At 38.7% G+C, this 13,341-nt stretch overlaps 1 protein-coding gene across 6 annotated transcripts in view; it reads left to right on the top strand.

Annotated features, from left to right (window-relative positions):
* Positions 1 to 13,341, top strand: part of SETX (senataxin) — a 2,451,437-nt gene that overhangs the window by 960,397 nt on the left and 1,477,699 nt on the right. For all 6 annotated transcript variants that reach the window (XM_044058409.1, XM_044058411.1, XM_044058407.1 and 3 more), the window contains one exon: positions 1,755 to 6,140. In XM_044058409.1, the coding sequence (XP_043914344.1) occupies positions 1,755 to 6,140 (4,386 nt within the window). The remainder of the gene's footprint in view (positions 1 to 1,754; positions 6,141 to 13,341) is intronic.

Genomic DNA, 13,341 nt, shown 5'->3' with positions numbered 1-13,341 from the left:
TGCCCCCCCTCCCTTCTGCATCGCTTCAGTGACCCAAAGACTAAAACCATTCAGATTGTCAGTCTGCAATTATAATACAATTTTAAAGGTACAACGAAGTGAACCCGAAATAACTAGCCACCTCGAAAATATGCAACCCAAACGCGTTTCACCATACTTCGAGGCATGCAGAGCTTGCAAACCCCAAAACGAAAAGCTGCGGCCACCCAAAGGTGCTGCTGGTATTTAGTTAAGCACTCCCCGAAGTTATCGCCCTTCCCCCACTGCCCTATCAGCTGAATATGTCAATTCAGCCTCCTGCGCCACAAGCAAACATGCTCCTTGTAAAGTTTTGCAATGAAACGCTAGCGCCTGGAAACTCCCATACCCTTGCAACCAACTACATACATAATGAAACACACCTAAACAAACAAAAAAATGTCAATGAACTGCGGCAGCTGATTATTGTGTCTCTGCAATCACGGGCCAGCAATACCTGAAAGACAGCACACAAGACCCATGGAAACAATCAGCGACACCTCTACTACTTTTTCAAGTAACTTGAAACGGCCACTTCTGTGATGACAGACATGCTTTTATTATTATTAACCATAGCATGCAATTCTCATCACATTAAATCATAAGTTGCATCATACTTCTCTAATTTACCTGATCGACAGTCACATTCTGTAAAAATTACACACATTTCACTTTGTGTTTACCTCTCTGCACCCTAGATTTGTTTCTGACTTTTGCTTGCCACCTTCCGACTTGCACACTCCTTCAGTGTAACCCTTTTGTTATTATGCTTCATATGCAATCTCTTTAACGCCCGTCAATTAATGCTACCAAACTGTCATTCTTTTATCGCATGCAGTAAATCCCCTTAACTAACAGTTTAACTTTACAAGAATTTTTCGCACAAAATAAAGACACTATGATACTGAAGTACTGATTGCAGACATACCTGTAAAAAACTGATAAAGCCCAGCACAACAGTGACTCCACACGAAGCAGTACAGTTATCCGTCAGAAAAATAGAAGTGTCCGACAACTACTCTGAACAGAATAGTTCCCAAAGATGCCGTGGACTGAATTTTTATTGGGCAAAGAAACACAAACTGCTGCATACATAATTGATGGGGCGTTTCCTAACTGAAAATGACTGAAAGAAGGTGATATGTGGGCGGCCCTTGCTTAAAAAGAGGAAAAAGTGGAAAGTAATGAAGGGTGTTATTACTGAGCCATTCCTGCGCCCAAACACTAGTTACAGATCTGCGAGACAACTACTGTCTTTAATATGGCTCACAGTACCGGAGCTGTAGGACTGGGCGACAACAGAAACATGACTTGGTGCAGGATTTATACAATTTTATGGGTAGTATTCAAAAAATAGAGATGAAAAACATTTCAGAAATGAGAAAACAAAAGAAGAAACCCGTAGTGGTCCTTTAAGCTTGCTAATCAGTCCCAGGTCATCTGGTTTGTAATAAGGACTTTCTCCCTCTTGCCATGTAGCCAGACTGATGTGAATCTTTTCTTCACTACTGCATATTTATAGTCAGTGTTAAACTGCCAGTTTACTAATTAATAGTGTAAATGAGTGTGACTATAATTAAGAAACTTGAGTTTATTAACTGTTTAAAAAAAACAAATATATATATATATATATATATATATATATATATATATATATATATATATATATACATTCATTGCTATTGCCTTGTAGTGGTGGACAGTGCATTCACATTTTCTTTTGCTGTATTTTGCAGGATACTGGTTGGAAGAATGCTATTTGCCCTGACTATTGTCCTAACATGTATGAAGAAATGCAGACCCTGGTTAATCTACTACAGTCTGATGCTGGCCAAGACATGAGAGTTCACAACAGTACTTTTCTTTGGTTTATCCCATACGTTCAGTCTGTTATTGATCTCAAGGAGTTGGGTGTGGCTTACATAGGTGAAGTCATTCATCATTTGTATTCTGAAATCAAGGATGTCCTTGACAAGAAAGTTCAGTTTTGTGATAAGGTCACCGAATTCTTCATTTTGATATTAGTATCCATAATTGAACTTCATCGAAATAAAAACTGTGTGCAGTTACTTTGGTTTAGCTCCCAAAAATGGGTAGAAGCATTGGTGAAATGTGTGAAACTTCCTGCTAAATTGTTCAGCAGAAACTCTGACAAGGCAAGTAGAAGTGGTTCCAAAATAACTCCCAGTGCACTAGTCACATCGACATCTGCGCATCCGCAGGTTAACAACACTGTTCAACATGCTTGTGTACAGCTAATTCGTAGCTTTCTTAGGGAAGGGTTTCAGTTGGGACTACAAATCTCTTGTCAAAAATTTCTTGACCAACTCAACAAACAGCTGAGAAGTACATTTATATTAGGCTGGCAGCTTGACCGTACTGAAACCCAAGATCTCCAAGCTTGCTTAAAACAGATAGTTAAAAGTATAAAAGACCGAAACAAAAGCACTAGTCCACGTGTGAAGAATTCTGACCCCTATGGCACTTTGCATATTAATATTAAACAAGAAGTAGAAGAAACTGTTGAATTGCAAAAATCACCTATGTATTACAGAAGCAGCCCAGAATTACAAACGTTTTCAGAATTCCAGGCAGAAAGAATTTTAAGTAAGGGAGAAAAGACTGACTGTGAACGTTTACCTTTTGATGGTGCTGAATGCCCATCAGTGGAGGACGGTAAAGAATATCAGACAGTAGGTGCTGCTGCCGAGGCAGCGACTGCAGGTTGTAATGTGGGATGTGACGGTAACACTATTCAGGCCTATATAAAACCAGTCCAGAATCAACTTGAGGATTCCTCTGATGCAGTGAAATGTGGACAGCTGCCTGAAGGTGCTAAATTAAGTTCTAAGGGCTTTGAGTCTTCCCCAACTAACTGCATAGAAAGCAAGACTTTACTGGACGAAGGTACTTCAAAGTGTCACAATTCTGGAAGTACTGTTGCTACTTCTGAGGAATCCTCCACCATTCTTCCTGCTAAAAACCTTCAAATTGACTTTGCAAAATTTAGGACCTTGACAAAAAAATTGTCAGCCATTATAGGAAAGGATTTACAGAGTAAAAAGGAAAGTCAAGCTTCTTCTCTGAAGTCTAAGGATGGAAAAACTGACGGTGTGTATAGTGAATGTAGTATTCCCCAAAACGTTTGTGGAAATGAAGTGGAGCAGTTTGCAGAAACAGTTACTGTCAAATGTGAAAAAGTTGATGCATCGCTGGAAGCCAAAAGCTGTTCCAGGAGATTAAGTGGTGATGAGCAGGTGGTTTCTTCCAGTCCATGTAAGGAAGTGAGTGATCCGGATGAACATTGTGAAAGTGAGAGTGATGATAACATTCCACTCCAGGTCATTAGAAAAGACTTAATTAAAAGGAAGTCCTTTAGTGTAAGACCAGAGGGTGATCTTTCATCAGACACTAATGTTGACAAAGACTATACTACTCTAAGGTCCTGTGAAAAAGGAGATGACTCTCCCAAGTATTCAAGCAAGGACCCATCATTGCAGCCTTTGGGTCACATTAAAAGAGAAGCTGAGACTTGTAACAGAAGCACTTATGAATCTTTCTCAGATGATGAAGAACTCAGAAATGAGCAAGTCATAATTATTTCAGATTCAGACTCTTCTAAAGAGGACACTGTAGCAAAAGACATTGATTCTTCTCGAGATGACTCAGTTAAACAGTCCAGTTCTAAAAAAGTGGTCAGAAAAGACCAAAAGTATAGAGCTGAGCGAGATACTGAGGAACAGCCAGCTAGTGGATTAATTTCGTTAAGGAAGAGTCAGGAGGGTAAGGAAAAACTGAAGAGCGGGCTGTCTCCAGGCTTTGAGGAAAATGATTCTCAGTTTTTTGAATTTGAAACTGAAAATGAAGTTTATTCAGTTTGGCAAGATTCACAGTTGAACAGCAGCAAAGATAACTGTGTGACTGAGAGTAGGGAATGTCCTATGCAGACTGACAAAAATATTGAGGATTTATACAACGACTGGGGTTATGATACAGATTATGTGCCTGAAGAAGTTATTCAGCTAGCAGTAAAAAGAGCTGAAACAAACTTGCTTAAGAAGGGGCATTCATCTGTAAAGTCAGAAGCAAGCACATCACTAAAGAAATGTACATCTGAACCGAATTCTGAAGAGGTCTGTACTTCATTTTACAGCAAGAAAACGGAGGCACAGTTTCAGTCTGTTCCCTGTACTGCATCTACTGATAAGCTGTTAGCAACTAAGGTACAGAGAGACTTTGATACAGTACAACAGGCACCAGTCCATTCTACAGTTGTTTCAGAAGAGATGTCCGCTAAAAACGTGGCTTTAAACAAGAAAACTAACATAAATAAGGTGGAAGTAGAGAAAAACATATCCCAGAAAAGGACTGCCTCAAAAAATGAAGGCAGTAGCAGTGAATATCCAAGTAAAAGGAAAGTTCGTACAAGTGTGCAAAAGAAAAAATCCAGAGTCCATCCTGATGCAAGTGAAACTGATAATAGAAAACCGCTCTCTTCTGCCAAAAGAATGATACCTCAAGCATGTAAACTTCCTGCAGTAGTTCCACCAAAAAGAGAACGTCGTGGTTTTGAACCAGCATCCACAGCTGAAAAACTAGGCTTTAAAAAGAAAGCTCGGAAAGCATTTGATCTCTCCCAGCGCTCATTAAACAGCTTGTCTGAATTGCGAAATCACGGCAGAGCTGCTGGCATGATTGAAAATAAAACTAGAAGAAAAACAAAATTAATTTCTCCTCAGAAATTGACAGTGAAGGGAAAGAAAAAAGTGATGGCATCTCAGGAAATCCAGTTCTTTAAACAGACAAGACCTAAAAAAGCGAATTTACAGAAGGGCAGCATACACAGCACTTTGTCAAGCAGTGTGAAAAAGCAAGCTCCGCGGGCGATAGTGTGTGAAAGAAACAGATGTGTAGGAGAGAATAATAATCAGGTTCAGCCTCCTTTGATCAAGCCATTGATATTTGACACATCAGGAAATGACAAAGATAATCAGGCCGTGAGTTCTTGCAGTCCTAAACAAAGAAATGGTTTGTTCATAGAAGAACTTGATCCTCTGTGTTATAATACGGAACTTAAAAATGTTGATCAAGCAGCTCCATTCACAAGGATTGATGATCAAACACCAAAGCCCGATCCAACTTCTGCTGATACTGAAATTAAAAGTGAAACCATCACTTCCCCTGCTGGTACCTCTGAAACTGAAAGTGGTGCTCAGGTAAATGAAATAGAGATGAATGGTGTTTCAATTTCAGTTGCTGACCCTGGTCCCGATGATTGTAGTGGTGATGATAATAACGACAGAGATGATGCCGATGCTCTGTTTTTAACACAGTATGATCCAGTGGATATGGATATAAGTACTCAGGAAGAAGGCGATTATCTTGGAACATGTACTGTAAGTGATCCTGTGGACATGGTTATTGATACAAAGGTTGATGTAGTCGAGAGTACAAAGCAGCTTGCATCTGATTTCCCAACTCCTGAATGTAAACAAATGGAAACTGCGACTGCTCCAGGAACGTCCTCTTCCCCATCCGCTGTCAGTGCTGTAATTGATGATGACTTATTCCGGAAACCAGGTCTTCCTGTAGCTCTTCCAAAGCTTAAAAAAGTTTCTAGTACAAAAATATATTCTTCCAGCAGCACATCTAGGAATGCTCAATTGTGTAAAGAATTAGAAAGTGTTGGCAGTAAGCTGCCTTCTCCCTTGAAAACTAAGTCAAACATGCAGCCACTTGTAAAAAGAGATGTTCAGAGGGCTACACTGAGTTCAGTGTCTGCCCCGCAAGATTCATCTACCATCCTTCAGGCTCTAAACAAATATGTGAATAACAGACAAAAGCCAAATTTTTCTCCCGGAGCTTTACCTTCATCTGAGTGCATTAGAACAAAAGATAATCGTCGTCCCTTCTGGGACTCTATGGTGCAACAGTATGACCAGTCCTACTTTGTTCGTGAAATCCTTAAATGGAAATATGATATGTTTGCTAATTTGAGTAAGTTTGGTGCACCAGATACTTTGTGCCAGTTCACTGTGACTCAGATTCCTGATAACTTTTCTAAATATGATGAGTATTTTAGAGTCTTCTTCCCTCTGTTGATGCTGAACACATTTGAAGAAGTAAGTATTTGCACTTGTATATATTTTGGATGTTTCTTGTTTGCTGCTTTTTGAGTTTGCTTGTTTTTTTTACTTAAAGGAAGTGTGCCTCTTTAGGCAGTGAAATGATTAGTAGTTTTAAATTAAAAATCCTATTAATAATTCTTATGGCATAAAAACAGCGGTCTTTTTTAAACACTGAAATTCAGTTAAATTTCTAAAATTAAGAAAAAAGTTAGATATTTGTATTGTTGGGCATGGAAACAGTTCTGTGATTCCCACAGATGAACATAATCTTCTTACTATGTCTGAGATTGGTTAATTTGTTACTGGCCCCTTCTTAATTTTGTAATGATGCTGTATTAGTGTTAGATGGGGTTCAGGCACCTAGGCAGTGAGATATTTCCCTGTGGTACATTTGACTGGGGACACATGGCTGAAGTGGCATTCAGCTGCAGAGAAATATGGCTGTTTGCAAATTCCCTGTGGGTGAAGAGAAGCACACCCTGCCATGCTCACAGCTTTAATAACAAAATGAATGGTGGCAGAAGAAGTAATGAGTGTTGTGCTCAGTGTACAGTACATACTTATGTAACTACAACATGTAGAAGTGTGCTACAGCATGGAGGAATTCCTGCAGGATACTGTAGTCACATTTATGTTCCAATATGTGTTTTAGGTAATGTTCCCTAGACACCGTGAAAGGGGCAGTGGTCCACACACTCCAATTATAAAGGCACTGCAAATTGTGCAATGCATTTTTACTGCCACTGACATGCCCTCTGGCCAGCCTGCTGCTGATGCCTGCCATATTGCTTGCTGTCTCATGTTCCCTTGGGGGACCATGGACATTGTTTTCCCCCTGTGCATTTGGTTACTGAAGTGGGCATGGCAGCGTATGCTTCTCTTTGCCCACAGGGAATTTGCAAACAGCCATATTTTTCTGCAGCTGAGTGTCACTTCAGCCATGTGTTCCCAGTGAAATGTACCACAGGGAAATGTCTCGCTGCCTAGGTGCCTGAACCCTATTGCCTATAGTGCAATATTAGCCCCCCCCCCCCCAAAAAAAATAGTGATCCTGCAGATCAAGCTAAACGTTTGTGTTGAATCAGAGATTTTTAGTTAGGTATGCATCAGGCTTTTTGAAATAATAGCTGTGGTAACAAACAAAACCTTTGAGTAAGTCAGGCAGAGCTGTGCGCTGGCGTATGGATTGCAGAATCCACAAAGCAGCAAGTGGTGTGGTAGTGAGCAATGCAGATGAACAGAGGCCACCCTTTTTGTAAGTTATGCAAGTCCATCAGTCTGTACCTTAGGAACAAACAAGCATGCATCCTTATTTGCTGCCAGTGAGCTTCATTTGTTTAACTCTGTTCTCCATTCTGTTTGTTGAGGTGACTAGAGCTATTGTACCTGTACCTCTTAATGGAACACAGATTAAAGTGTTTCTTGACAAAACTAATTGCTGCTACAGTGCAGAAGTGTTTTACACTAAACCTGACCATTTAGACCTGTGTGATAGTGTGCTGCATCACTCAGCTTTTTCTTGTTAATTTATGCTGCAATGTTTTGCATGCCACGTTAGTATGTTGCCTATGTTTCTGCCATCTTTTGTTATTGTTTGCTTAGTTTTGTCATAGTATTACTGCTGCCTGCACCTTGTCTGCTGTATATTTTTTTCATCTTGTTTTAGTTAGGTTGTTTATGTATTACATTTTACGAATTTGAATTCCACTGGTCCAGCGGGACTTTCTGTGGGAAAGGGTGAGGAAGAAAGTCTCCACATGCCCTGGATGTTGTAAACATTTGTTATGTACTATGTGGAACTAACAAGACTTATGACTGGTGTACAGCAGGAATAATGCATGCATTACTTAGCTGTGTTAACATTCAGCTTCAGCATTTGTTTTATTCATCAGAAGTAGTATAGTAGTAAGTGCCAGCCCCTGGAAACAGTTTCTGTAAATGTAGTTTACTTACAGTGAAAAATAGGAAACAAAGATCATTTTTAACTTGTAAAAACAAGCACATTTTACTTTACTTTAATAGATTTAGACTGCAAGTAACCAGACAAAGTCTGCCAGGTAGGCACAAGATTTCCTTACAGTTCACAACCTGGATGTAGAAACCCTGGTCAGGCTGCTTCAAGTACAAGTTTGGCTTCTTGTAATCCGTGAGGAAATCCACAGGAACATTCCCCAGCCTTCCCAGCTTCATCTGCTCACTTCCCCAGGAGTTTCCACTCTTGATCACAAAATCCTTCTGCATGAGAGGCAAATCTCTACTGTTGTGGGCTTTCCACCTTTCTTTATACTACAACTTTTCATTTGATCTACCTTAACTATAAACAGAACATGCTGAGACTTGCATCATGATGAGTATATTTATTTAAACGAACGCCAAAACAAGTAGACAGGTTTTTAAGTGCTTTTGTTTTAACCATAAGGAACTTTATCAGAACCTGTAGATAGATGCAAAGTAACCATATTTAAATGTTTAAAAACAATTATGGAGTTACAGTTCCATCAATAAAAAGTTTTAACCAATAAAAATAGGAAGTGTTTCAGATGCTGTTTTTGCACTATTGGCTTTATGTGGGTGATGTCATAGGTTAGGATTGTCTACCTTTGAATTCTAAGCCAGGTTATGCAGCAGCTTTAAAAATTGCTTCTTGTAGTTGTGGTTGCTTTGACTTAAATGTATATCTAGACTGTTTGCAGTCTACAAGTGACCATGATAAGGACTACTACAAGTTTACCGAGTGGTTAGCTACACGGATTTGTATTGAGACAGCCACTGAAATAGAAACTGAACATTCCTCTAGGAATAAGGTAAGACTCGTGTTGAAAAAAAGCTTGAATTATTTGAAAAAAAAGTTGTTCGCTTTTTGTTCTTTATAATTAGCCATTTTTTTTTTTGACTGAATGCCAACAAGAAGGCAGGGTTCCCAAAGGTTTACACCTGTGGAAATATCCTAATGGCTTGCTGAAAGGATCATTGTTGCATAGAGGTCTGATAGAATTGTTCGATAAAGTGGGACTTGAGTTGATTGGACTTTTAATTAAAGACAATCAAAGGAAATTGAAGGATCTGTAAAGTGAAATTAAGAATTTACAAGGTGAGATTATTAATGATTTGTTGTTTGTACACAATGAGCGTGATAAGAAGTATAATTAGATTAGAACAAGAAAAGCCATAAACCTGTTGGGGATAAAAGGAGGCTTACCTACCAAAAATAATAAAAGGAGGCTTACCTACCACCTAGAGAAAATAATAAAAGGAGGTTTACCTACCACCTAGAGAAAATAATAAAAGGAGGCTTTCCCACCACCTACAGAAAATAATAAAAGGAGGCTTACCTACAACCTAGAGAAAATAATAAAAGGAGGCTTACCTACAACCTAGAGAAAATAATAAAAGGAGGCTTACCTGTCACCTACAGAAAATAATAAAAGGAGGCTTACCTATCACCTAGAGAAAATAATAAAAGGAGGCGTAGGTGTAGAATGATAGCAGGTACAATTCTATAGAATTCTAACCATGCTTATACAGGCAGCAGTGGTACATAGGAGAGTACTAATCAATGATTTTTACAACCAGCCAGTTATTCCGGGAGTGTGGGTATTCCCCTATTCTAAAAAGAAATGGAACAGGTGATGGAAAAAAAGGGGCAAGTGAACAACCCTTAAAGGGAGGCCATGTTACTTTGTTACAGTCCAATTATTGGCCAAATTAGAGAGGTGTTCAACAAGAACTGGAAAACTATAGTTGATCTTTTTAACTTAAAAGACACTTGGCGGTAAACGTAACTTTGTGTACAAAATAAGTAAAAATGTTAAAAACCTAGCTGAAAATCTTTTATTGAACCAGATAGATATTGAATGGCTTAATACTGTGCTTGTGCTCGATGTAGATACAAACATATCCATTGGAGTTCACCCCTGGATTTTAACCAACAGTGGGAGATTTAATTTTAACACCCGTGGGGTGGTTTATGTCTCTACTTGTCTTACCTGTGACCAGTGGGGGCTGGTGAAATCAAAGGGGGGGGTGCAGAGGACAGCTGAATGGGTGGGGCCAACATGAAGGGGTGTGGCCAACTAGAAAGGGGCAGAGCTATGGCACAATGGGATCAGTGCTGGCCATGCTTACCAATTTTCATGAAATAAATGCTCAGTCAATATGGCGCATGCTGAATACTCTACACAAGTACACTATTACAAGTCATTTACCTAGTTAATGAAATAAAAATGATAAATACTGTGGCTTGTGCTGGGTGTGGGTGTTTGCTTGTAAACACCTTATTAGTGTTTGTCTGCTTTTGATAAAATGGAGGAAGGCAGGCCTGTTCTTAAACAGAAGGGCAAAAGCAATAATACTAGTTTACTTAATGCATGGGATATGCTATAATAAATATCCAGATAATAAACCTCAAATAGCCCTTAACACCAGTTAGTAAATTAAAACACCTGCTATTTTTATTACTTCTTGTATTGTCATCAGTTATACATGCCTTTATTATGGAAATAGCTGCATGACAACAAGATCCCGACCCAGCCCTTTGTTCTACAATCCCACCATCTACATTGAACATAATGCAGTTTTCAGCAGTATGCATCTCCAGCATACATTATAACTTTCTGTAAGGATGACAGACAGAGAAAGTGATAGGTAGGTAGACAGATAAATAGATAGAGATAGATAGATGAATGGCTAGATAGATACATGTATAGTTTAAATATAAAGAATTCCAGAAAAAATGAAGTTGATGTGTAAATTACAAAATAAGACAGCAGCAGAACTGCTAAGAGGCAAAGCAAGACTGAACAAATTGCTTAAAATATGGCAGATAAAATGAGTCTGGTGGGAATCTGAACATTTCACAATTAATATATACAGTAGCAACAAGAAGCTGTAAGAAAGATTTAATGCTTTACATGTCTAAAAATTGCATCAACAATTGAGTTTGTCATCAATTTATGTATGCGATATAAAATCTTTAAGACGTTTTACCATCTAAAAAAAGTGCACTTCCAAAAAGCAAAGCGGAATTCATTTAAAAAAGATAAGATAAAACTTCACAGAAGGATGAAATGTTTTCCTGTAAATAAACATGCATCCACATACTTCTTACTTAGCATTCCTAGAAGCCTTTTATGTAACATCACATTGATGGCCTCTGGGACTAATATGTGGTTACAACTCTGTGTCTGCTTCACGCACAGTGATAATAAACAGTAATAGATGACTCGTGGTGCACTACCGTGTTTTACAGCTAAGAAGGGCACATATTACTGTTGTCAACCAGTTACAACTAGGGTGACAGTAACTTAAATTCCCTGCTACATACTTCGGACAGTAAATATTATGGCATAATGTCTTCCTCCACACAGACTCACACTCATCAGTGCGATTTTAGATTGATGCTCTCTCTTCCAAAGGTATCCGATATCTACTGCTTTCTGCTCACAATTGAAGTAATTCAAGTTGTACCCATTAACAAAACCACGTAAATGCTTATAATCTGCTTCCAGCCCAGAGCCATATTTTCTGCTGCCACCATACATACACTATTTTTGCCGCATTTCTGTTATAAGAGATCACAGTGGTCCTTCATCTAGGCCCATCACTTTAGGCTTATTTTCTAGCTGCTGTCTCGAAAGGTAGAGTGTTGACCTATGCATGAAAGCTCCGTCTTTTACTTTTCACATTTTCAGTTGAATGATTTTTCATAAACATTCCACACCATCTTAGGTGGGTGTGTTATACTTCAAGTTCATTCTTTTTTCTTTAATTGCAAAGGGGAGGGGGATTATTTTGAAAGCATGGCTAACATGCTGACTTCTAAATACTGCTCACCTCTCCCTGTGAGGCATGCCATTGATACTTTCAGGGTCTTCCTGCCAGATCATGTATTTCCTCAGAAACCATCATATAATGCTTACCTTATCTTTAACTTTGTTAATCACCTTTAACAAAATCTGCCCTTCCCTTATTTTGCAATGATATGTTTAGTAACCAGGTAAATGTGATCATACAGCAGTAGATCACTTTTAGTCAGCATATGTTGTGCTATACCTAGTATGTATGTTGTGCTGTACCTAGTACATATGTTGTGCTGTACCTAGTACACATGTTGTGCTGTACCTAGTACATATGTTGTGCTGTACCTAGTACATACCTAGTACATATGTTGTGCTGTACCTAGTACACGTGCTATACCTAGTACATATGTTGTGCTATACCTAGTACATATGTTGTGCTGTACCTAGTACATATGTTGTGCTGTACCTAGTATGTATGTTGTGCTGTACCTAGTACATATGTTGTGCTATACCTAGTACATATGTTGTGCTGTACCTAGTACACATGTTGTGCTATACCTAGTACATATGTTGTGCTATACCTAGTATGTAGTGCTATACCTAGTACATATGTTGTGCTATACCTAGTACATATGTTGTGCTGTACCTAGTACATATGTTGTGCTATACCTAGTATGTATGTTGTGCTATACCTAGTACATATGTTGTGCTATACCTAGTACATATGTTGTGCTGTACCTAGTACACATGTTGTGCTATACCTAGTACATATGTTGTGCTATACCTAGTATGTATGTTGTGCTATACCTAGTACATATGTTGTGCTATACCTAGTACATATGTTGTGCTATACCTAGTATGTATGTTGTGCTATACCTAGTACATATGTTGTGCTATACCTAGTATGTATGTTGTGCTGTACCTAGTACATATGTTGTGCTATACCTAGTACATATGTTGTGCTATACCTAGTACATATGTTGTGCTGTACCTAGTACATATGTTGTGCTGTACCTATACCTAGTACATATGTTGTGCTATACCTAGTACATATGTTGTGCTGTACCTAGTACACATATTGTGCTATACCTAGTACATATGTTGTGCTATACCTAGTACATATGTTGTGTTGTACCTAGTACATATGTTGTGCTGTACCTAGTACACATGTTGTACTATACCTAGTACATATGTTGTGCTGTACCTAGTACATATGTTGTGCTATACCTAGTACATATGTTGTGCTGTACCTAGTACACATGTTGTGCTGTACCTAGTACACATGTTGTACTATACCTAGTACATATGTTGTGCTGTACCTAGTACACATGTTGTGCTGTACCTAGTACACATGTTGTACTATACCTAGTACATATGTTGTGCTGTACCTACTACAT

Source organism: Protopterus annectens, chromosome 16.part0 (genome assembly GCF_019279795.1).
Source record: "Protopterus annectens isolate FY-2018-M chromosome 16.part0, PAN1.0, whole genome shotgun sequence".
NCBI classification, from domain to species: domain Eukaryota; kingdom Metazoa; phylum Chordata; order Ceratodontiformes; family Protopteridae; genus Protopterus; species Protopterus annectens.
The sequence above is the reverse complement of the archived record's forward strand: the minus strand, read 5'-3'. Positions and strand labels throughout refer to the sequence as shown.